The sequence below is a fragment of the Brassica napus genome, chromosome A5 (genome assembly GCF_020379485.1).
Source record: "Brassica napus cultivar Da-Ae chromosome A5, Da-Ae, whole genome shotgun sequence".
Taxonomy (NCBI): Eukaryota; Viridiplantae; Streptophyta; class Magnoliopsida; order Brassicales; family Brassicaceae; genus Brassica; species Brassica napus.
Window position 1 is genome coordinate 22,311,300 of NC_063438.1, and position 21,412 is coordinate 22,332,711.

The 21,412-nt window shown below is 36.9% G+C and overlaps 6 protein-coding genes across 8 annotated transcripts; 3 read left to right on the forward strand and 3 right to left on the reverse strand.

The window, feature by feature from the left end:
- Positions 1-1,082, reverse strand: LOC111215680 (protein C2-DOMAIN ABA-RELATED 4-like). The gene is made up of 3 exons (XM_022719615.2): positions 771-1,082; positions 600-695; positions 1-524 (listed from the first exon to the last, which is right to left on the reverse strand). Exons 1-3 carry the CDS (start codon positions 900-902, stop codon positions 234-236), a joined length of 519 nt encoding a protein of 172 aa, XP_022575336.1. The 5' UTR covers positions 903-1,082; the 3' UTR covers positions 1-233.
- A 122-nt stretch (positions 1,083-1,204) lies between these two features.
- Positions 1,205-5,198, reverse strand: LOC111215679 (outer envelope protein 64, chloroplastic). The gene is made up of 13 exons (XM_048779676.1): positions 4,920-5,198; positions 4,273-4,425; positions 3,974-4,098; positions 3,363-3,488; positions 3,072-3,254; positions 2,846-2,990; positions 2,594-2,762; positions 2,363-2,497; positions 2,050-2,250; positions 1,833-1,960; positions 1,692-1,743; positions 1,536-1,605; positions 1,205-1,453 (listed from the first exon to the last, which is right to left on the reverse strand). The coding sequence occupies exons 1-13, from the start codon at positions 5,120-5,122 to the stop codon at positions 1,371-1,373; spliced, it is 1,773 nt and encodes a 590-aa protein (XP_048635633.1). The 5' UTR covers positions 5,123-5,198; the 3' UTR covers positions 1,205-1,370.
- Positions 5,199-8,252: 3,054 nt separating this feature from the next.
- Positions 8,253-10,251, forward strand: LOC106390142 (galactose mutarotase-like). The gene is made up of 5 exons (XM_013830539.3): positions 8,253-8,451; positions 8,558-8,607; positions 9,015-9,141; positions 9,244-9,351; positions 9,431-10,251. Exons 1-5 carry the CDS (start codon positions 8,328-8,330, stop codon positions 10,051-10,053), a joined length of 1,032 nt encoding a protein of 343 aa, XP_013685993.2. The 5' UTR covers positions 8,253-8,327; the 3' UTR covers positions 10,054-10,251.
- A 1,240-nt stretch (positions 10,252-11,491) lies between these two features.
- LOC125608990 (B3 domain-containing protein At5g25470-like) lies at positions 11,492-13,539 on the forward strand. 2 transcript variants are annotated; one of them, XM_048779677.1, is made up of 6 exons: positions 11,492-11,791; positions 11,890-12,196; positions 12,312-12,424; positions 12,534-12,792; positions 12,871-13,010; positions 13,122-13,539. In XM_048779677.1, exons 1-6 carry the CDS (start codon positions 11,681-11,683, stop codon positions 13,386-13,388), a joined length of 1,197 nt encoding a protein of 398 aa, XP_048635634.1. In that variant the 5' UTR covers positions 11,492-11,680; the 3' UTR covers positions 13,389-13,539. The 2 variants fall into 2 exon arrangements, with proteins under 2 accessions (XP_048635634.1, XP_048635635.1); XM_048779678.1 differs by having other exon boundaries at positions 11,494-11,791; positions 12,886-13,010.
- Positions 13,540-14,007: 468 nt separating this feature from the next.
- Positions 14,008-15,172, forward strand: BNAA05G22300D. Of its 2 annotated transcripts, none has more exons than XM_013830546.3 (5): positions 14,008-14,179; positions 14,280-14,422; positions 14,524-14,613; positions 14,703-14,861; positions 14,949-15,172. In XM_013830546.3, exons 1-5 carry the CDS (start codon positions 14,083-14,085, stop codon positions 15,024-15,026), a joined length of 567 nt encoding a protein of 188 aa, XP_013686000.2. In that variant the 5' UTR covers positions 14,008-14,082; the 3' UTR covers positions 15,027-15,172. The 2 variants fall into 2 exon arrangements, with proteins under 2 accessions (XP_013686000.2, XP_048635637.1); XM_048779680.1 differs by having other exon boundaries at positions 14,527-14,613.
- LOC125574927 lies at positions 15,085-20,668 on the reverse strand. The gene is made up of 11 exons (XM_048779679.1): positions 20,075-20,668; positions 19,528-19,785; positions 19,075-19,317; positions 18,817-18,966; positions 17,288-18,510; positions 16,928-17,001; positions 16,745-16,826; positions 16,545-16,667; positions 16,347-16,453; positions 15,647-15,804; positions 15,085-15,559 (listed from the first exon to the last, which is right to left on the reverse strand). Exons 1-11 carry the CDS (start codon positions 20,513-20,515, stop codon positions 15,350-15,352), a joined length of 3,069 nt encoding a protein of 1,022 aa, XP_048635636.1. The 5' UTR covers positions 20,516-20,668; the 3' UTR covers positions 15,085-15,349.
- Between the last annotated feature and the right edge of the window lie 744 nt (positions 20,669-21,412).

Below are 21,412 nucleotides of genomic sequence, written 5' to 3' on the forward strand. Positions count from 1 at the left end.
TTGTTCGTGTCAATCAAAGGATTTATTCGAGGCACATAGCTAACCAAATATACATGGACAATATATAGGACTCGATCACCATTTGGGAACAAAACATCACTCAACGCTCTTAATCCTCATACTCTCATGCATGGATTAATATGCGTTTTCTACTTCAAGATGGGTATGTTCTTACTTTTGATTTTGACTTTTAATTCTCAAAAAGTAAAGATGATTAATAAAGAAAAAGTAATTCATAGACCCTTGGAGCCAGGGAGGTCAATCCACTGAAGCTGAGCCTCGACCTCTCCACATTCAACGTGACGTAATCTGAGAACGAGATCCTGAACGAGCTTACCGTCGACCCAAGTGACTTTAGACTCCTCAGCTAGACAGTTGCGACGACAGGGCTGAACCGTGGTGACAATGGTTCCACTAGGAAGACCGTCAAGGTGCATTTTTAAAGCCTCAATATACGGCTTTATCTCGAACTCTGCATCACCCATCTTGTCGTCCTTGCTAAACATGTCGTGGTCGTACACCGTCTATATACAAAACATATTACACATATGGTCCATAATAATAAAATTTTAAAATATGATTTATATGAAAAAACATACCAAGAGGACGGTAAGAGTGGGGTCTGTGACGGAGAGAGTCAGATCTTCATTCCATTCTGGATTTACGTCTTTGTTGATAACACGAGTCTTCAATTTCTGCAACCAAAGAAAAAACAATTAAGTTAAATATTTGCACGTATGAATATTTGTGATACTGTAATATCAGATGACCTGTTTGCCCATTTTGACAACGACGTAAGGGTCGCTGCTATTGATGTCACGGACGGCGAGGTTGACGCCTCGTTTGATGCGGATTCTAAGGAGTCCCAAAAGATTGTTCATTAGTGAGCCTGTCGTGGTCATCTCCCTTTGATTAATTTTCTATATATTGCTCACTCTCTACGAATCTTTTATCAAAGCTTCCACTGCAACACAAATGTTTCGTTTTATTTTTATTTTTATTTGTTTTCTCTCCTCCTCTTAGCTCTGTGTTTCTCTTAGAGCGAAGCGTTTGCGGGGAGGAGATAACGTGCAGTGAAAGAAATGGATACAGACGATGTATATTAAAGGGATGACCTAACTTCACATTGATTTGAAGACGACCGTGAGTTTCGGTATCCGTTGTTTAGGATGAACGTTAGTTATGGGAATCCAATTTTAGTGGACGCTAAAACTCCGTTACAACGGTAATATTTTGATTCCATTTTCGGCGAAGACTCTCGCAAAGTGTATCTAAATAGAGTCCCTAAATATGCGAGGATTGTAACAAAATTGGCCTTTACTCTTGGATACATTTTAAAGGAACATACGTTTGCGGAATGAAACGAAGCTTCACTGGAATACCTTTCGCAGTCTCTCGGCTGATAGAGACGCTCTCTTGTTGTTTGGTTCCAACACCAGCGCGTGTCTGAAATCTGCAGAGTTTACCAAAAAAAAATTAATATTTTTTACCTATTAAGACGAAAATAGTTTAGATCTTGGTTCTTTAAAGCTTACCGTCCATGGCTTCCTTGTACTCGCCTAACATTTCCCTTGCGGTTCCTCTTCGTAAATAGGCTTTCACATTCTGAACAAAAAGAAGGAAACATTCTGTTGAGGTTCAAGGCAAAGAGTGTTATTACTAAGCTAGCTCCAGTGTTTAAAGAAAGTTACCTTCTTGTCGAGAGTGATGGCTTTGGTACAGTCTTCTTCGGCTAGAAGAAAGCTGTATGTATAGGGTTTTATCAAGCCAGTGCCACAACAAAAAGAACTCTCACTTAAAAGAGGTTTTCTAGGAGCAGAGAAATAAACTACCTTCCAATTTCAAGGTAAGCAGCAGCTCTGTTACTGTAATATGTAGCATTGTTTTCACTCAGCTTAATAGCTTCTGAGTATAGACCTATAGCTTTCTGCCACTGTTTCTCTTTAAAAGCTTGGTTACCCTGGTTTTACAAAATCAACGAACAAAGAAATAACAAATGAGAACCACACTAGACAAAGGATGACAATGCCATTTGGATAATTAATAGACCTTCTCTTTGGCAATTTCAGCTGACTCTTCTAGGCTGATGGTCTTTTTAGATGATTTAGGATCGGCAATAACACTGGAGTTCTCTTGCAAAGACGCATACATTGTCTGCACTGTATCTAGTAAAAAGCGGTCACCACCATGTCTTGCTATGAAAGAAACTGAAACAGGGCACTTCTCGTGGTGTCCCAGTGGCACAGTCACCTGTATTATCAGACCAATAAATGTTCAAAGACACATAATATGTGAACTGCGTTTTGCCCATTTACCATCGTTTTTTTCACTGGAAAGGACCAAATAAGAGAGTGAATCTAACCTGACAACATCCAGATATGCTAGCAATGCTAAGTAGACTGGAAGCTCGGTTCTGATAGTCCTCGGAGATGATCTCTTTGCTACCAAGTTTTGGAGGAAGAGTTGGCATTGTTGGAATAACCAGAACGCCATCATCCTTGAACCATGGAAACAAACACACTTAAGCTTAGTCAAGTCACTCTTAACGAAAGTTGCTCAAGTTGTGGAGATAGCATGGAAAGAGCATGAATACCTTGAGAAGTGAATTAATAGCCACTCGTGTCTGGTTTCTAATTGTATTCAGATTCTCAATTTCTTCATTGGTTAGTTCTGCGTTGTCACACACTTGTGAAGAAATCACAGGATCAATAGCTGGCTTCACTGTATTGATCCAATCCCCATGGTTTTGAAGAAACTCATGCCTACAATACAAGCCAAGATCGTTTTTAAGAGTTCAGAATCGAGATTCTCTCATCCTCTGATGGTGAATAAACGACAGGCACACCTTTGAAGAAGCTGCATGACATTTGCTAGTAGCCTCGATGTTGGGACCTTCGTGTTAGCAATGGCTTTCGTCCTAGTGAACTCTTTCAAGCTAGGAACTTTAGATTCAAAATAGTTCTCCAGGCTCTGATGCTTCAGCGATTGTTCTGAAAATAAAACAAAGGATATCTCGATTATAATCAGGATATATGACGACGGAGGTACTTCAAGAAGAGCAAAAGGCATACTTCCGAAGAGCTTTTCAGCTGATTTGATCACCACCTGTGTAATCCGGTCCACAGGGATCTTTAACAGCTGAAAATAGTCGTCAGCTACTATGATTTGCCTTGGATTACGTTGTGTGGCAAATGGAAGTTGCAAGAGTACATGGCCAACACGACGTAGGGTGTTTGGATCGCGAGCAAACCATCCTGAAGGCAATATCTATTGGTCAGAATCAACTTAACTTCTCATATAACAGTGCTTAATGTATTATTAGACCACAAAGGTCTAACTGACACATGTATATGTATCCATACCAACAGAGTCAAGACTAGAAGATACTGGTATGATCCCAGTGTTTGAAATGGCCCCATGTGAAGATTTGAACCCAAGAACGCCACAGTATCCAGCAGGCACTCTTACCCCGCCGACTGTGTCGATGCCTGCAATGATGCAATCATATTGTTATGAAAACTGAACCAAAACCAGCAGGCGATTGAGATTTAAGAGATCAATGAGAGGGGCCAATGAACAGACTATCTTTCCTATATAGCCATAAGAGTCAAAAATTAAGCAATTATATTAGAGGCCTAATCAGCTAAAAGTGAGGTTATAATATATTATGCTTATACAGAAAGGTTGGGGTGTGATTCATACAGCCGATTCTGAGCTTTCACTATCTCGTTCACGATGAAAGCAAAATGAATGCAGAAGTGTTCTTATTTATGGTGATAACATCATCTTGTTTAGAAATGCAAATGGTGGCAGCTTTGATGAAAATGTCATGTAAATACTAAACAAGTTTAGGATCTTTTTAGGGTCTTCCTAAAGAAATATAACTGTCAACCATGTTTTGTTACCAAAACTAAAGGTTACCTTTGCACTACATTGTCCTCGCAAGGGAAAAAAAAGAATAAACTGAACTCACCTAAGGCAAAATCCACAGCGTTAGTGGCTACGGCAACAGCAGCTCCGCTGCAAGCGCCACCAGGGATACGATCATGAGCAGCAGGATTTGTCGGAGACTCGTAATGCTTGTTTTCTCCACTGATACTGAAGAAAACAAAGGGGTCAAAATGCTTGAACCAAAATCGTAACGCTTGTTTTCTCCACTAAAAAATATAAAAAATTTCACACTGGAATCCCAAACTGGTAAACTACATGTCCTTTTCTGAATTTCAACATAGTTAACAATTTCGCATATGTAATAGAAAGAGAGAGACAAACCTAAAGGCAAGTTCATCGACAACAGTTTTGCCAACGCAAGTAGCTCCACCTTCAACGAGAGTTGAAACCACAGGACATGTTGAAGAAGCAGCTTCATGCGTCCTGACCCAATCTGGATGACCAAAGCCAGTCACGTAGCCTGTAACATCGAATCTGTAAAACAGATGAGAACGAAAAGAAAGAGCAAGCTCAGCATTTTTAACCTCTTGCAAAGTAAAAAAAGTTCATTCATGAGAATGAGATATATGAACATAAATTAGATAAGATATATACTAATCAATCAACATATCCATAGTTCTGTAAGTAGAGGTCAAACACTCTCTACGGCAATTGAAACCATCTAAGCTTGGTGATGAATCCAAACTTACAACTTAAAGATCCAAGCCCTAGAGTCTAACGATGATAGTAACAATTCAAAGATTCATATCTCTATATTCATTCGCAGGTGATATCCATTTGAACATTTGAGCTTATAACAAACATATTCTCAGTATAATTGCTCAAAATGAATCTCGGAAGTTCACTAACAGATACTGTAGAAGTTTCTTGCTACTCAGCAAAAATTCTTCACCTAAATCCCAAAAATATCACAAGAGAGACATATGAAGCTGAAGAGGGAAGGGAAACAGGTGTGTACAGTGACTTACACGTCGGAGATGGCGAAGGAGAGACCGGTGATAGGGTGAGGAGCTTTGGGAGGAGCAGGCTGCGGCGGAGGAAGCAGGAGGAGCTTGTCGATAAAGGCGCCGAAATCTTCACGGATGGTTTTCTTGAGCTTCTTAGCAGCCAAGAGAATCCCGGCGATGCCTAAACCAAGAAGGACCCAGAGATTCGAAGCGTGAGACGCCATCGATGACTGCTTTGCTTAAGATAAGAGAGAGAGACCCTAAGAAGGAAGAAAGAGTTTTGTTTTGTGTGTTTTTTGCGTTTCTTGAGGTTTATTCCCGTTCCACCCCCAAAAATATATTATTTAACTAATTAAAATAAATTTAATTATTTAATATTTACATTTCAATATAGATGATGTTTTAGATGATTGTCTTTGTTTTATAATAGATGATGTTTTCATACATTTAACTTTGTGTTTCAAAAAAGAAAAAGTGTTTCAGAAAAAATATGTAACTTTAGTTTTATCAAAAACTGTGTAGTCAATTGTGTTTTCATTATTTTTGTTTATAATTAAATAAATTAGTTTTAAATTATATTTTAGTGATTTCTTACTTAGAAAAAATAGTTTTTAATATATACTAGATTTTGATCCGCGTTTCAAAAGCGCAGGTTTTTCTTTGGATTGTAAACAAATATTATGAATTAGTATTTTAAAATTGTTATGCATTATTATGTTATAAAAGTTATATTATATCGAAGAAAAATTTATTTAAAATTGTATAATTTATGAATTAGTTTATTTATGATTTTGTATATATACTCTTTATGTAATTCTCTCTCTTAGATATGAACATTTTACCAGATCCGTGAAACCAAACTGAAACCGATCTGGAAATATTGGTGATGTTTGGATTTGGATCTAGGGCAAAGTACATATTCAATTTTATTTTTGGACCCGCAAGTTTTCTTTGAGTCAATATCCTAACCGAGACCCAACCTAATACCCAAGTACCTGAATTTTTTGTGTATATTAGGTATATTAGAGTATTTTAGATATGTTTTTGGTATTGCGAATACTTTTTAAGTTTTGCATTCAGGTTTTCGATTTTAGTTTCGAGTTTTGAGTAAAATTCTAATAAAAATATATATAGGGTATTCGGAATTTTTTTTGGGTATTTTTCGGTTCCTCGGGTCAGATTTCATGTAAAATTTTGGATATTTTCGGTATTTCAATATTTTGGGTACTTGTTTGGGTTTTTGGGTATGTGTTTCAGTATTTTTTTTGGGTTTTCAGGTACTTCGAGTATTTTTTGGTTCCTCAATACCCAAACTAATTCGGACCTGTTACGTACCTAAAAATTACATGTATTTTATAGGTATTTGAATTATAGATTCAAACCGCTCAGGACCTAAAAAAACCAATCCAAACCTAAACCAAAAAAATTAAATACCTAGTTATGTCCAAATATTTAGGACCCGAATAGGACCCGAAATGAACCTGACCTGTTGACTGAGATCAGACCTACACTCTCTCATTGTATTTTGTTTTTGACCTTATACTCTCTGATTGTATTTTGTTTTTGACCTTACACTCTCTGATTGTATTTTGTATGCATTTTATAAGAGTTACATTTTTTGAGTTAATTACCTTTAAGATGTACTTGAAATATTTTTGGCCAATTTAATAGTATAAATTTGTAAAGTTTTTAATAGTGTTAAAAAATATTTTAAATAACAAATTTTATGATAAATACTTTGTATAAAAAATAATTTAAAGTAAAATATATAATTTTTAACATATGGTTTACTTTATTAGATTTGATTTTGTATATTTTGGAATATATAATGTATGATGACATGGTATAGTATGATATATGATATATGTTAATTTTTAAATGAGTTATGAAATCTGTTAAAGTTGATAAAGTTATTGAATTTAAATAGTATATATACGGTATATTATTTTTTGGTTAAAATATTTTGTAACAATGTTGCTATATCTTGGTTTTTAAAATAGGATAAAAGTATAAGAATATTTAATTTTTGATTTGTTTCAAATTTAGATACTTTTCGAAGTAAGATATATTCTTTGCAAATATATGAATTAGCTTTTTCATGATTTAAAACAGAAGTATTAAAAGGATGGCGTGTATTGTTACATAGTTGGTGGATCAAACGACTTATATAATTTATTTATATTGGGTGAAATGAGTCATTTATTAATTATGAAACTAATGAGACATGTTTAGATAATAATATAATAAAGTATATGTGGTACATTATTTGTGTGTAGCAAATAGTACGGTCATCTAATAAAGGATAGCATATATGTCGTATAACTTTGTTCTTGTACAAAATAATGTGCTCTAATAAATAAATGTATTATTAAATGTTTGTTAGATAAATTTTTGGTTACTTATTGTTAATTAAATATTATGGTAAAACCAAAAATGTTGGTGATGATTGGTTCGACTGTGGCTTTAAAAATTTAGCTGCAAATGTTTAGCTGTATATAAATCAGTTGTAGCTGTAAAGTTGTTACTGTACACTTTCTCTGCAGAGACTTTTGATGTAGTTAAATTTGTTGTAGTTGTAAGTAGTTTGCTGTAGATATTTTAAAATAAAATATATGAAATATGTGTTGTATATATAAAATTATTATTTTATATCAATTAAAATAAATTATATTAATATTTTTAATAAATTATCAAAATTTATTGTAATTTAAAATGTGATATGTAAATAATATTTATATTATTTAAATATGTTAATAATTTAAAAACAATCAAATTTAAAACTAAAATATTTATAAAAGTTTTATTATGATTATATAATTTATTTTATATTATAGATATTTTTTTTTCATTTACAGATTCTACAGCCTATAAAAAGAAGATGTTGGGTTTTTGCCTAAAATATATTAAAAAAAAGTTTTGCTTTTTTTTCTTTTGCTGTAGCTTTAAAGATAAAGATAAAATATGATTGGTAAAACTAAATAAAAACTTGATATAAACATTAATTTTTAAAAGTAAAGCTACAACATGATTGGTAAAATTTAGTGATTTAAAAGTAAATAAAGCTAAAGTAAGAAGACAAAACCCAACCAATCACCCCTTTATTAGTCAAGGAAATGGTTCAAACAATTTTTTTAATTAGATTTATTAAATTCATTCCCTTTTAATAGTATTGATATTAAGAACCAAATTTTTTTCTATTATGAAAAGGAGGGAGTAAATTGGTGCATGTTCTAGTTAATTTTATTTTGAGGCATGATAAAAAAAAAATTAATTTTATTTTGAGAAGAAAAAAAACAAGATGAGAGTTTGAGATTGAGATGACGTAAGCTTCAACAGAAGTGATCACTTCCTCCTTGTTTCTCTCTTTACATATCAACAAAAATCTAATTCACTTTGGCTTTATCCTCCTCCTTATCCTTAACCCTGATAATGGCAGATCAGACCAAGAATGATAATACTCCTGGGATCTTCGAGCTAAACAACGGATCCTTGCAGGTCAAGATCTCTAATTATGGCGCCACCATCACCTCCTTGTCTGTCCCCGACAAGAACGGTTCCTTCTCCTTCTCCCTTCCTCTTTTTTTTGTTTATGTATTCCTTTTTTTCTCCAAGTCCCAATTAATCATCTGATGATCGAGTTTGATTTTTAAAAATCGAAGGGAAACTGGCTGATGTTGTTCTCGGATTCGACTCGGTGGATCCTTATGTGGTAATATATCTCTTCAAATTCACCTAACTATTTCATTGATGTACCACACGGTTTTCATTAGATCTGATTAGAAGAATAAAAAAAAGAGTTCTGATCAATGGCTATAAGCTATCTGTTCTCAAACTCTCACCCATGTGGTTTCTGTTGTCTGAATTGGTCAATAGAGTACTTATGAACAACAACAACAACTGGTGTGTCTGAAATACTTCTTATGCATAGTGTCTGAATCATATTGTTAAGAAGTATTAATGATCATGCCTGTTGTGGTGCTCTTGTTGTAATGAATTCTTTTTTTTTTTTTATGATAGCTGAAGTTACAATAAAAATAATCAGGATTCTGTAACAGTGGTTTTGAATTTGTGTGTGTGTTTTTTTATCTATGAATCTGAAGTATGTGATTGATTCAGAACGGGCTTGCACCATACTTTGGGTGCATAGTTGGTCGTGTAGCAAATCGGATCAAAGAAGGCAAGTTTAGTCTCAATGGAGTCGACTACACTTTGCCCATCAACAATGGTCCCAATAGCCTCCACGGTAAAATATAACCATTCTTCTTTCCTCTATATGATTCTGCACCTTTTCAGTAAACTTAATTAATCGGATGTGTAAAACATAAATGTTACTCTTATCTTTCAGGTGGTAACAAAGGTTTCGATAAGAAGACATGGGAAGTCGCAGGACACAAGAAAGACGGTGACAAACCTTTCATCACATTCAAATATCACAGCGCCGATGGAGAAGAAGGTTGTTAGAAAAGAAATATATATATTCTACATGAGATTGGATAAGCTAAATATATAATATGTGTTGTAACGTTTAATAGGTTATCCCGGTGCGGTTACTGTCACGGCCACATACACTCTCACGTCAGCAACAACCATGAGACTTGACATGGAGGCAGTTCCTGAGAATAAAGACACTCCAATCAACTTAGCTCAGCATACATACTGGAACTTATCGGGTCACGACTCAGGAAACATTCTTGACCACAGGATCCAAATCTGGGGTTCTCATATCACTCCCGTGGATCAACACTCTGTCCCTACAGGTGAGCTCTTGCCGGTTAAGGGAACTCCATTCGATTTCACCGAGGAGAAACGGATAGGAGAGCGTATAGGAGAGGTGGGGATTGGATATGATCACAACTACGTGTTGGACTGTGCTGATCAAGTGAAGGACGGGCTGAAACACGCGGCGAAGCTAAGAGACGGTGAGAGCTCAAGGGTGATGGACTTGTGGACCGATGCTCCGGGTGTGCAGTTTTATACGGGGAACTATGTGGATGGAGTGGTGGGGAAAGGGAATGCGGTTTATGGGAAGCATGCAGGTGTGTGCCTTGAGACGCAGGGGTTCCCTAACGCGATTAACCAGAAGAGTTTCCCGTGTGTTGTGGTCAAGGCTGGTGAGAAGTACAAGCACACGATGTTATTTGAGTTTTCAGCTTGAGGGAGACACTGGTGGCATTAGATGAAAGTGTTTTAGCCTTTTACGTGTTAGATGTTGGAATAAAGAGACGGTTCAGTGGTAAATGGAACCGGAAAGAGAGTGATTGTAATTTGATTTTTTTTTTTGCTACTAAAATCAAACTTGATCTTCCACATTGATTTGTTTGGCTAATAATCATTTTATTATTTTATTGATTTATTTGGCTAGTTGTGATATATAATAAGTTATTTTGAGTGTATAGGATAAAATTAGATATTTTGGATATAAAATACCCAGCTAAACAGTAACCAATATTATTTTCAGATAAAATTATCTGGTTCAAACAACATGTAATTAGTATTTTTTGATTATTTTTGGATCAATTTAAATAATTTAGATATAAAATGCCTAATATTTTTAAATAATTTTTAATTACAAGGATACCCAATTATTTTTTGGCTCTTACACATTATAACCAATTTAGGAGGATTCTACTCAAATTGACTTGGTTTTTATAATATTCGGAAAAAAAATTATTTCAAAACCGAAAAAGCTATATGACATAACCAAATGCAATGCCTAATATGTTCTACCTGCAACTAATTCTAGGTATTTGGGAGACCAATCAGAGTTCAGATTCAATCAGATTCTGAGTTTTTGGATTTACGAATTTCAGGTTCGGATATTATAAAAGTCCAATTAGAATTTCGTTTAGATTTAGTCGGGTTCAGTTCAAGTTTGGTAATATTTTTTTAAAAAATGGTTGAACCCAATATAATTTTGGATTTTTAATCTTAATTAGGTTTTCGGTTCCAAACTATTGTTTTGTACTTAGTTAAACCCGAAAACTAAATAAATATTCAGTGAAACAAAGATCAAAAATAAAAATAAAAATGAAATGAAAATAAGTAATGTTCTTGTCAGGACTCTTTTTTGTTATAGTGTAATTTTTGACAATTCAAATTAGGGAGCAAAAATAATGAAATTAGAGAAGAAGCTCAAAAACTATATGCAAACACATCATATCCAATATAAAAGAAAAGAATACACTTAAAATCCAATAATTTCGACTATACAGAAGAAGAGCATCATGTACTATATTAAGCTAAGTATTTGGATTAATTATTGATATAATTGATATTTATTTTAAGTACTTAATGAGATTTTATAGTATTTTGTGTATTTATTCGAGTTTGAGTTTGGTATGAGCATTTTTGTAGATTTTTGAATTTTTGAATTTTTTCGGATATATATTCGTACTCACCCAAAATACCATAAAACATTTTTTTTTTTTTGAATAATACCATAAAACATGTTTCAGCTGATGTTCATGTCGAATTCCATTCGATTCTGATTCATTTTTACTGGGCCTGGTTTGGGTTTGGTTCAAGTTTTCGGGTTAGTTTTATTTATCCAACCCCTAGCGAGTAGCGACAACAAGCTTTTCAGTTTTTTAGACTTGGGGAGATGTAAGGGGTATTTTGGTATTTTCACTATCAGCACGCGAAAAGCCTCCGTCACCAAAGCTTGAAGAACGTATTTTACTGTGGCATTGGTTTACTTTATACTACTGTCATCACATACACAATTGATCTCATCTCCCTCCAGTCCAATCCTCCCCTATCCCTGAGAATCGATTCTTCTTGCTATGAAGAGAAAAAAGTTGCCAGAGGGAGAGGAGATCCACCAAACTCAGAGCAAGAAGAGTAGCTTCTCCAAGTCCCTGTCCCCAGGACAAAACTGGAAATCGAAATCCATGGTACACTCTCTCCCTCCCCCTAGATGAAGCTGCTGCTCTGATTATTATATTATATTTAAAGTTCTGGTGTTGCTGTTTCTGTGGGTTTCTTTAAAAAGAGGATTATTCCTGAAGAGATTTTGAGAAGCAACCCTGAGGCTTTTGAACACAGGGTGGTGTTCACTGTTCCTTGGAACAATTCTTGGCAGCTCTGGCTCCAGGGAGACAAGAATTGTCTGTTTATGATCAAAGAAGATTGGAATGAGTTTGTTGATGACAACCTTTTAGCTTCAGATGATACTCTGCACTTTACACATCAAGGCACTATGTATTTCCAAGTCCGGATCTTCAAGAAAGATGGTAAAGAGATCCTCTCTGCACCTCTTGAAGTTGAACCACCTCACCAGGAGCCAACCACTGTCTCTGGTAAGAGTATTCAGATCGAAAAATATCATCTTTATGCTCTTCAAAGAAACTATCTATCCCAAAGATTGACTCTTTTCTTTTTGTTTAATTGTATTGGCGACTGAACAACTTTCAGCAAGTGGAGGAGGGAGACAGAGTTTTGCTCATGTGGGAAACCCTGAGCGTTACCTCTTGAATCCCAACAACCCTTACTTTGAGAAGACGCTCACCAAAACTAACACTGCCCTGGTAAAATTCAGTTGCAGCATTCTTCAGTTTCTTTACTGCTTTTTTTTTAGGTTGATCTTTAGTTATAAAGCTAAGACTTGTCCTCTTTTATAATACTTGTACCGAGTAGTATGTGAGTACTCCGGTGGTTAAGAAGTATGAGTTGGAGTTTGGTCCCCGCAATTCCTCTATGCACTTCCTTCTCCCTGACGGAAACAAACTGGAGGGATTCAATAAGATTTACAGCGGTTTACATGCTTTCCTTGGCTGGGCAAATGTATGCCACAAGTACAACCTCAAACAAGGAGACACTGTGGTTTGTGAATTTGAGCTCTCAGGACGTGTGGTTACTGCTGTTAGAGTGCATTTCGTCACTGCCTCTAACTCTGGTAAGAAAATAAATCATCTTCATGGTCTTTAAAACTCAAAGAAACTAAGCTTTGACCCTTTCTGTATTTGTGTATTAGTGAACGCATTTTCAGCAAGTGGAAGACAAACTAGTCGAGGGAGGGAGAGTTTTGATCATGTTGAAAGCCCTGAGAGATACCTCTTAAATCCCAACAACCCTTACTTTGAGAAGACGCTCACCAAAACAAACAGTGTTCTGGTAAAATTTTGTAGCATTCTTCAGTTTCTTTACAGCGTTTTAGTTTGTTCCAGTTATAAAATTCTGTAAGACTTAAGTCTTCTTTTTTTTCTTCCATATTTGTACAAATAGTATGTGAGTCCTCCGGTGATTGAGAAGTATGGCTTGGAGTTTGGTCCTCATAGTTCCTCCATAGACTTCCTTCTTCCCGATGGAAGCAAAATGGAGGGCTTCACCAAGAGTTACAGCGGTTTATATGGTTTCCTGGGATGGGCAGCTGTATGTCAAAAGTACAACCTCAAACCAGGAGACACTGTGGTTTGTGAATTTGAACTCTCAGGAGGTGTGGTTTCAGCTGTTAGAGTGCATTTCGTGAATGAATCAGCAAGACAACTCTAGTCTCCTTCTTATGAGTCAGGTTTCTAAACATAGTTCTTATTCTAATGCTAGATGTGACCTCTATGTTGGTATTCAACAAATTTGTAGCAATAAACTTGATCTTTATGTTGGTTTAACCGACTTGCAATGCTAAATCTCTTATTCTTGCATAGAGATGTACTGGTATAAACTCTGCTAATATGCTTTTGTTTGGATTTGTACATACTATAACAAATACTTTGGAATGAACGAACCTGAGATGAGAACTATATTATACAACCAATCAACTCCAAGAAAGGATGTAACTGATGATTCTTTTCAATCAAGATACACAGTGACTTTGAAAAAGATACTCAACTAACGAATGTAAAACTAACAGAAGTATAAGTTCGAAGCGATCTTTGGTGAAGGGAGCCACTAACTCAAGCACCAGCTTACCGACATGCTCCAGAACGTACCTGTTTGAGAATGTCTGATCAGTAATAGATTAGGTTGGCGTTGAGAGTTTAACATTCGGAGAAACGCAAATTTTTTTAATAGTTGCGGTTAGAAACACGCGCCGCACGTGCGCGCGTATGGGGAAGATTCAATAAGCCAAAAAAAAAAAACTCAACGCGCGCATAAAATATCAACCACCCATCTCTCTCTGTCTCTCATCTCTTCTTCGTGTTTCATTTCTTTACATGTAAGCACCGCTTCTGGGTTACACGCAGACATGGCTTCTCTACCGTACGGAGTTTCAAATCTATGCAGAAGCCAAGAGGTTCTGTCTGCAACTGTACAGATTCGTCCGACTGGTCGACAAATCACAGGTTTTTGTTTTCACAAACCCAAATCGTTTTCCACAAAATATACTAAAGATTTAGCAGAAGCGACGGTATAAGTCTTCCTATGTTTGTTGAGATGATGCAGGAGGAGTTAGAGCTGCGAAGAGAGTCTTGTATAATGGATTGTCATCATCAGTGAAAATAAGAGCGAGTAAGCAAAGAATGAGATGTAGAGTGAGCTCAGAATCATCTACTGAAACTGAAGAAGATTCTGCCACAAAGACCAAGGTCTCATCGTCTTCAATTTTACATCATAATTATCATTGCTTCATAGTTTCATATCCTAATAAAGCAAACTCTTGTTGTGTGTTTAATAACTTGGTTTACAGAAGACGCCGTTTGGATACACGAGGAAGGATGTTCTGTTGATAGGAGTCGGAGTTACTGCACTTGGTATCGGGCTAGAGAGTGGCCTTGAGGTAATCCAAGAATCAAGAAGCAAATCATGAATGTTCTTTATTCTCTCTGTGTGTGGCTCTGAGTACGTTTGTTATCATGAACTGTGCAGTATGTGGGAGTAGATCCTTTGCAAGCAGGTAACGCTGTACAGCTGATACTGGTGCTAGGCTTGACATTGGGTTGGATATCGACTTATATCTTTAGGGTCGGTAACAAGGAGATGACTTATGCTCAGCAACTTCGTGACTACGAGTCCCAAGTCATGCAGGTTTGTGATTTCTCTCTTCAAGTACTTTAGCTCTCGGGCTTTATCTAATTTACCCTTAACATATGGTTGGTTTTGTGGCGGGCGCAGAAACGGTTGGAGAGCTTATCTGAGGCTGAGTTAGAGGCATTGATGGAACAAGTTGATGAAGAGAAGCGACAGGTTTAGTAGGCTTAGGCTTCTCTGTTGTTCCAGCCACCTGCAAAGTTAGTAAAAGAATCACAGAAACATTTTGATGTACTTTCTTGTTCCTCAATGTTGGTTGTATGATACACAAAAGAATACAAATCAAAGAATATGTTGAAACGGTTGAAGGAATCTGTCAATCAGACTCACTCAGAGCACGCCACAATACCCCAAGGGCTTTATACAAGATGAATCAAAACACATGGGAACAAACTGAATCAAATGAATATGAAGTTATGAACATTATGTGAGTATGCAGGAGGCATTTTTTCTCACTTTCTAAAAAGTAACTTTACGACTTATATCTAACCCAAATGCCTTACGAGCAACGGGAGTTCTGGTGAATCCGGGTGAAGTCCTTTGACTAGAGACACGAATTTGAGTACACACTCGATGCTGAATAATTTGAGCTTCCATGTTGCTGAAGTCGCTGTTCTGTTTGGTCTGGCTTGAAATGTGGAATTCTTCTGCTTGATCTTCAGTGACAAGCATGAGCTTCCCCGGGATTCAATAGCCTGGATGATACTCAAGTTTTCATACATCAAAAAAGAAGGGGAAAAACGACAGTGTGAGCAAAAAGCAAGAATAAACAAACTTGTTACCATCTCAAAAATGTCGGAGATGGAGCAGCTCGAGTCAAGTGAGAAATATGGAGCCGAAGAAGTATCCTTTGGCAGAGAACTCAGCAGCCTGAAGTCTTCAATGCATATGAAAAGATGTCCATCTACCACAAATAGTGACCGTGGAAGCCATGACACCTCTGCACAGTTCAATAGGGAAAATTAACACTTAAATGGTCAGTCAATGTTGACTCAGCTTGAATCGGATTTACTTGTAGGCTATTAAGTACTTCTTAGCATAAATAAACCGTTCTCAATTCGATCAACTAACAAAACAAAACTGCTTCATGATGTGCATCTAATCTGCATATTTATGTGGAATACGAGACTGAATGATTTTGAACCTAGAAACAAAAATCATTAGACTACCGACATCCCATTGAGAAAAATACCCTGAGATTTGCGGCATCGAGGCAGGATACTTAGCTCAGTAAATTTTAAAATACCATATAGTATAGAGAAGGAACCAACATTAAGGGGCTCCAACTTTGTAAATGTGAGCTTAGTAGCTTACACACCACAAATGAAATCATGAGCGGTTGATCTAGTCTAACAATTATCTAGGCAAATTCATTGCTAGGTCAAACTATCAGGTCTTACTTCATTTACGGTTTCAGGGGAAAAGAGTTAATCATTCAAAGTGAACTTTTTCTCAATCAATGATACGCGGGAAAGAACATACCTCCAAGAGTGCTTCTCTGAAAATGGAGAACACTGTACTGGAATATACTCAACTTTAAACCACCACATATTTCTTTCTCAAACATTTCCATTTGAATATTCTCCAAACTGTTATTTAAGTTTCAATACATGTCAAATCAGAAAATGGCAGAAGCAAATAGTAAAAGAGCTGAAGAAAAAAAATGATGATATAGCTCACCTTCCCAAACATTTAGATTCCGTAGCTTGAGAATCCAACACTTTAGTGATATTGAGTAAAACTGTTGTTTTCTCGATGCTCTCTGTTTTGAAAATGTACTCCGTGCCCTCCTTAAAGCGTAGCCTAAACCAGAAGAAAGAGAGAGGTTAGGGACCATGGGGACATAATCAAGTTTAAAAACGCAACCATAAGAGACTAACCTCACAACTTGAAGTCCTAGCCCAACTGAGACATCTTGTATATCATTTATAGCATGCGAACACAATAAACTTAAATTTCTATCTGCGTACACCAGGGGTCAAGAAAAAGTGAGTCAGCATCAACAGAACATATCATATTAACACACAAAGAATAAAAGAGGAGACGGGGAAGACCAGTCTAACCTTGTGAATCAGTAGAAACATCCACGAACAGCACACACAATTTATCTTGGCTACTCCGCAGCAGCACTACTTCCCTGCATTTATAGAGTACCGTCAGGTGCAAAAGAAGACACTATCTGACTAACAAGGGAACCAGAAACAATATCGCTCTAATTTCATCGACCAATTTTTCATTTTCAAATTGAATACTGGAGAACCTATCATTACAAAAGAAATAAATAACTACGCAACCTCAGCGACCTTTTTTACTGCTCGGCATGCCCTATCAAGTATCATAATTCATATCTTAAACCAAAATAGAAGGGACTCACATTACTTTCTTTCACCTAGAACTTCAATAATAAGGGGAACAATACTCACTGTTGCGTGTAGGTGGATTCTTGCCGTAGTACACAATCACAACATACGTAAATCCTACAAGTCTCATCAATGCTGGAATCTGACAGCGTTGTTGTAATATACTCGTCCACTAAACCACCCATTACTTCAGGGGTTTTTTCGGCACCCCAAAATCTAGTAGTTCTCTTACTATTACAACCCATAGTCAATGAACCTTCTTGCAAATGATCAGAAACACACCCATCTTCACCAGAATCACTGATATCAGCATCACTTCTATGAGATGTTTCTCCGCTACTTATGACACTATTATCCACCAATAGAGAAACAACTCTCTTTTTAGGCTGCCTCTTGCTTTTCCTTTTGTCAAACCAATTATAAATATGATTAACACCGGAAGCAAGCTCACTATTATGTAGTCCAGAAATAATATTATTGGTCTTTGCTTTGAACGATTCATCTATCCTCCAAGTCTTTATTATGCTACTTTTTTCTGGTTGAGAATCAAGCAAGCTTGTGCCTTTTTCAGATCCCAGAATCTCCTCGCCGGGGCTATTCTCATTAAGATGATCCACCAACATATCTTGTTCAGGGTTTGATTGCTCAGAGTCATAATTTTCATTTTCACTGCAGCTGCTCGAGCTATCAGACGATGCTACTGAGTAAGAATCTGCTGATAGCTGCAAGATTTCTTCCACCAGGTTATGACGTCGGTGTAAGACATCCTTTTGATAGTGAGGGGGTGATTGCATATATGTTGAGGGTGAAAATGATCCTGTTATATCGTGAGTAGCATCCAATGTTGACATGTTTCCTTTTTCATCTGGCTTCCCATCAAGAAGATATGCTTGATCCTTCTGATTTAGATCTGTAATTTGGAAACCTGGTAAAGGCCCTGGTGGATATCTCAATGCTTCCTTGTGATGCTTCGAGTTTTTTCCATTCTTTGTGTAGTACTTTTTCTCTGAATCAATACTCCAGCCGTCTTTTCTGACATCCACAAAATCCTCTGACGGATGATCCATCCACTCCTTAACCTCTCGCAGCCAAAGAACCGAACGTTCTTTCTTCAACTTTTCAACTTTACTTATTAGACCAAAGATATCATCTTCGTGATCGGACTTGATATTCTCCTCTTTGCTTTGAGTCTCGAGTTCACATGAAGCAGACTCTTGGTCAGAATTTACATAAGTGCTCTCTTCCTCAGTGTCAATAGACGCGAGCCGGTAGATTTTCGCCTGTGACTATGAGAGTGAAAAAGGACAACAATAAGCTTTTAATAATTACACCACAAAACAAACCAAGAAACTGAAACTCTGAAAGAAAACATAGAGAAGCTGCCTATCAAGTGATGTATATCTTCAAGATGCTCTTCAAAAACCCGTTCCATACTACAGTAACTACATCCCTTAATTGGTTTGGATATATTCTTATATTTTTTCCTGCTTAGGGTTTAGTGTCAGTGTGTCACTCAGAAGAAAAGGGCCACTATAGTCACAAGAACATTATATATATGTAAATAAACTGTAATTGAAGTCTCTGTCGTTAACCTTTTTTCTATTGAAGCTTCCTTCATCATCAGCTTCCTCTCTAGCCGGAGAGTAGAACCCATAGCTAGCAGGCTGTGTTTTCCTACGGGTAACAACAACCTGCCTCTTCCAAAATTCTCTATTCCCAATTTGTTTGCCATCTAGCTTTAACTGAAACGCAGCACAGATAGTAAGAATCATTATGAATCAAGCAGAAACTGAATTGGTGCAAAGTCTGTCTTTTTAACAAGATTATGTAGCCTCTGAAACAAAACTTACATCATTTGGGCGAGCAACGTAGCTGAGGACATTTGCCCTGTACCATCGAGCACAGCAAAACGGATTTCCTTCCAACCACAAGTCTGTCAAGAATGAAAGACTCCCAAGGAATTCCAATTCTGAGAAGTCTGAAATAATATTGAAGGAAACATCAAGGCCTTCAAGTGACTTCAAATTCTCAATCCCACGCAATGTAGTTAGAGCGTTGTTCCTCAAAACAAGTTTAACAAGGTGACATGATACCTGCATAGTCCAAAGATAAAGGTGCATGGGTCCCCTAGGGTACTAAAAATCTAAATAAAATCTTTAGCAAACACATCAAAGTGTTCTTATATCTATGTGAGTTCAAACTAAGCCATATATAGTAACCAACAAACGCAAAAGTTAAGTAACTTCATATCAAAAGAAATCCATAAAAAAAGGACATGCAGAAAGAAACCTGACGTAACCCACCTCGCTCAAGTGAGAGATTTTTCTAAGTTGATTGAAACCTAGATCAAGGTGCTTCAGCTTGGAACACCTCCGAAGATTATCCACCTTCGCAAACTTGTTCCGACTCAGATCAAGCGACTCAACAGCTGGGAGAAGTTGCAACGACTCATCCATGAGCAAGAGACGGTTACAAGCGCAAGAAACGAAAACCAACTTATTCCACTGTGGTGAATCCTTTATTTCGGCAATTCTACTAGCAAACACATGCCGCAACGCATCCTACAGTTGGTAGAAACCTGGTAAAGATTAGTTAGGAACACTTCCAAAAAATATTCAAAGACAAGCAACAACACATGAATAAACTCATACAATCAACCTTGTTCTTGAAACGTCCTGAGAGATATGACACAAACCTCACAGCGTTCATAGCTTATTCCAAATACACTAACAGTTCAATCTCCCTACAATCTAAAGCAACACAGAAACTAATAATCCCCACTCAATGCCATAACAGAATGCACTAAACCAAGGAAACAAACAAAAACAAAAAGAGGAGAGGAGAGCTCACAGTGGAATTGTGGCAGATCAACTTCTCCAAGGTGTGCCTTAGTTCGAGCAACCCCTTAGCAGACGAAGTGGACAAATCACACCCGCGCAGCTCCAAAACCTTAAGCCTCGCAAAGGGAAGAAGAGAGAGCGGCGTGGGATCACGAGCCGGGGAAGGAAGCGAGGAGACGACTTTGAGAGAAGGGAGGAGGCGGAGGATACGTCGGAGCTGCTCTAACGCGCGGTAATCGCCGATGTCGGAGACGTAGGCGCGGAGATAGTCAACGGGAGCTCCGGAGAGCATACGCTCGACTTCGCGGAGAGATTCGAGACGGAGATGAACGTAGTGAAGGCCCGCGGGGTTGAGTTTGAGGACATCGGTGGCGTCGATGAGCGAATCGGCGTTTCCTTCGAGGAACTTCTCGAGATTCTCTAGGTATCGATCTCCCGTCACGATCGCCATGAGAGATTCGAAGGAGATTTAGGGATTTGACTCGTTCGAAAACCGAATCACACACGAGACGAAAAGGCGCGAACCGACGCGGGAGGTGGGAGGAAGGGATGGGGTCTAGAGAGAGAAAGATGAGAGAGAAAATGCCATGGCTGATTGCTGCTTGATGATGATTGGAGAGAAATGGGCAAATAGGAAACAGCTAGGATGATGATTCTCCTCTTTCTCTCTGAATCTAAACAACAACCTGGGGGCAAGACTGAGATTAACACCTGGCAACTATACCTTAATCAAATCATTTCTAATGCAATTTGCTTTTAGACAATTACTTAGCTACTAATCATTGATTAATGTAAAATATTCCCACCTCATCCAGCTATAATATTCTATTTAAATTCAAATTTCATGTTACGGAAAAAAATTCAAATTTCGTACGTTTAGTTTTTTTCCTATATTTATTTATTATTATTATTTTCTTATCTTTTGAATAAACAAGGCTCTCAGATCTCAATAGTATCCACGATGCATAATCGGTTAAATATTTGTTTCCTAAATAATGAGATCTGGTTCACCCCGTAAAATATAGAATGAAAGCCTTCCTATAGGTTTCTTGATTGGCTTTGTAACATTTCCACTGGTTTGATTGTTTTCGAAGAAAACAAAAGTAAACGTCTTTAAACATTGATGAACTATCATTAAACCAAAAATAACAATAGATTAGAAAAGTACAATGAAAGAGTCAACGACATTGCAGCAAAGATCGCATCGACAGTGGAATATTCAAATTTTAGTACAATTAAAACCCAAAGAAAAGAGTGCCGCTGGTTACTCAGAGTAAAATGGTGAAAATATGAGGTGAAAAGAGAGAATTAATTTTAAAAAATTGGAGTAAATTTTTTAAGTGGAGGG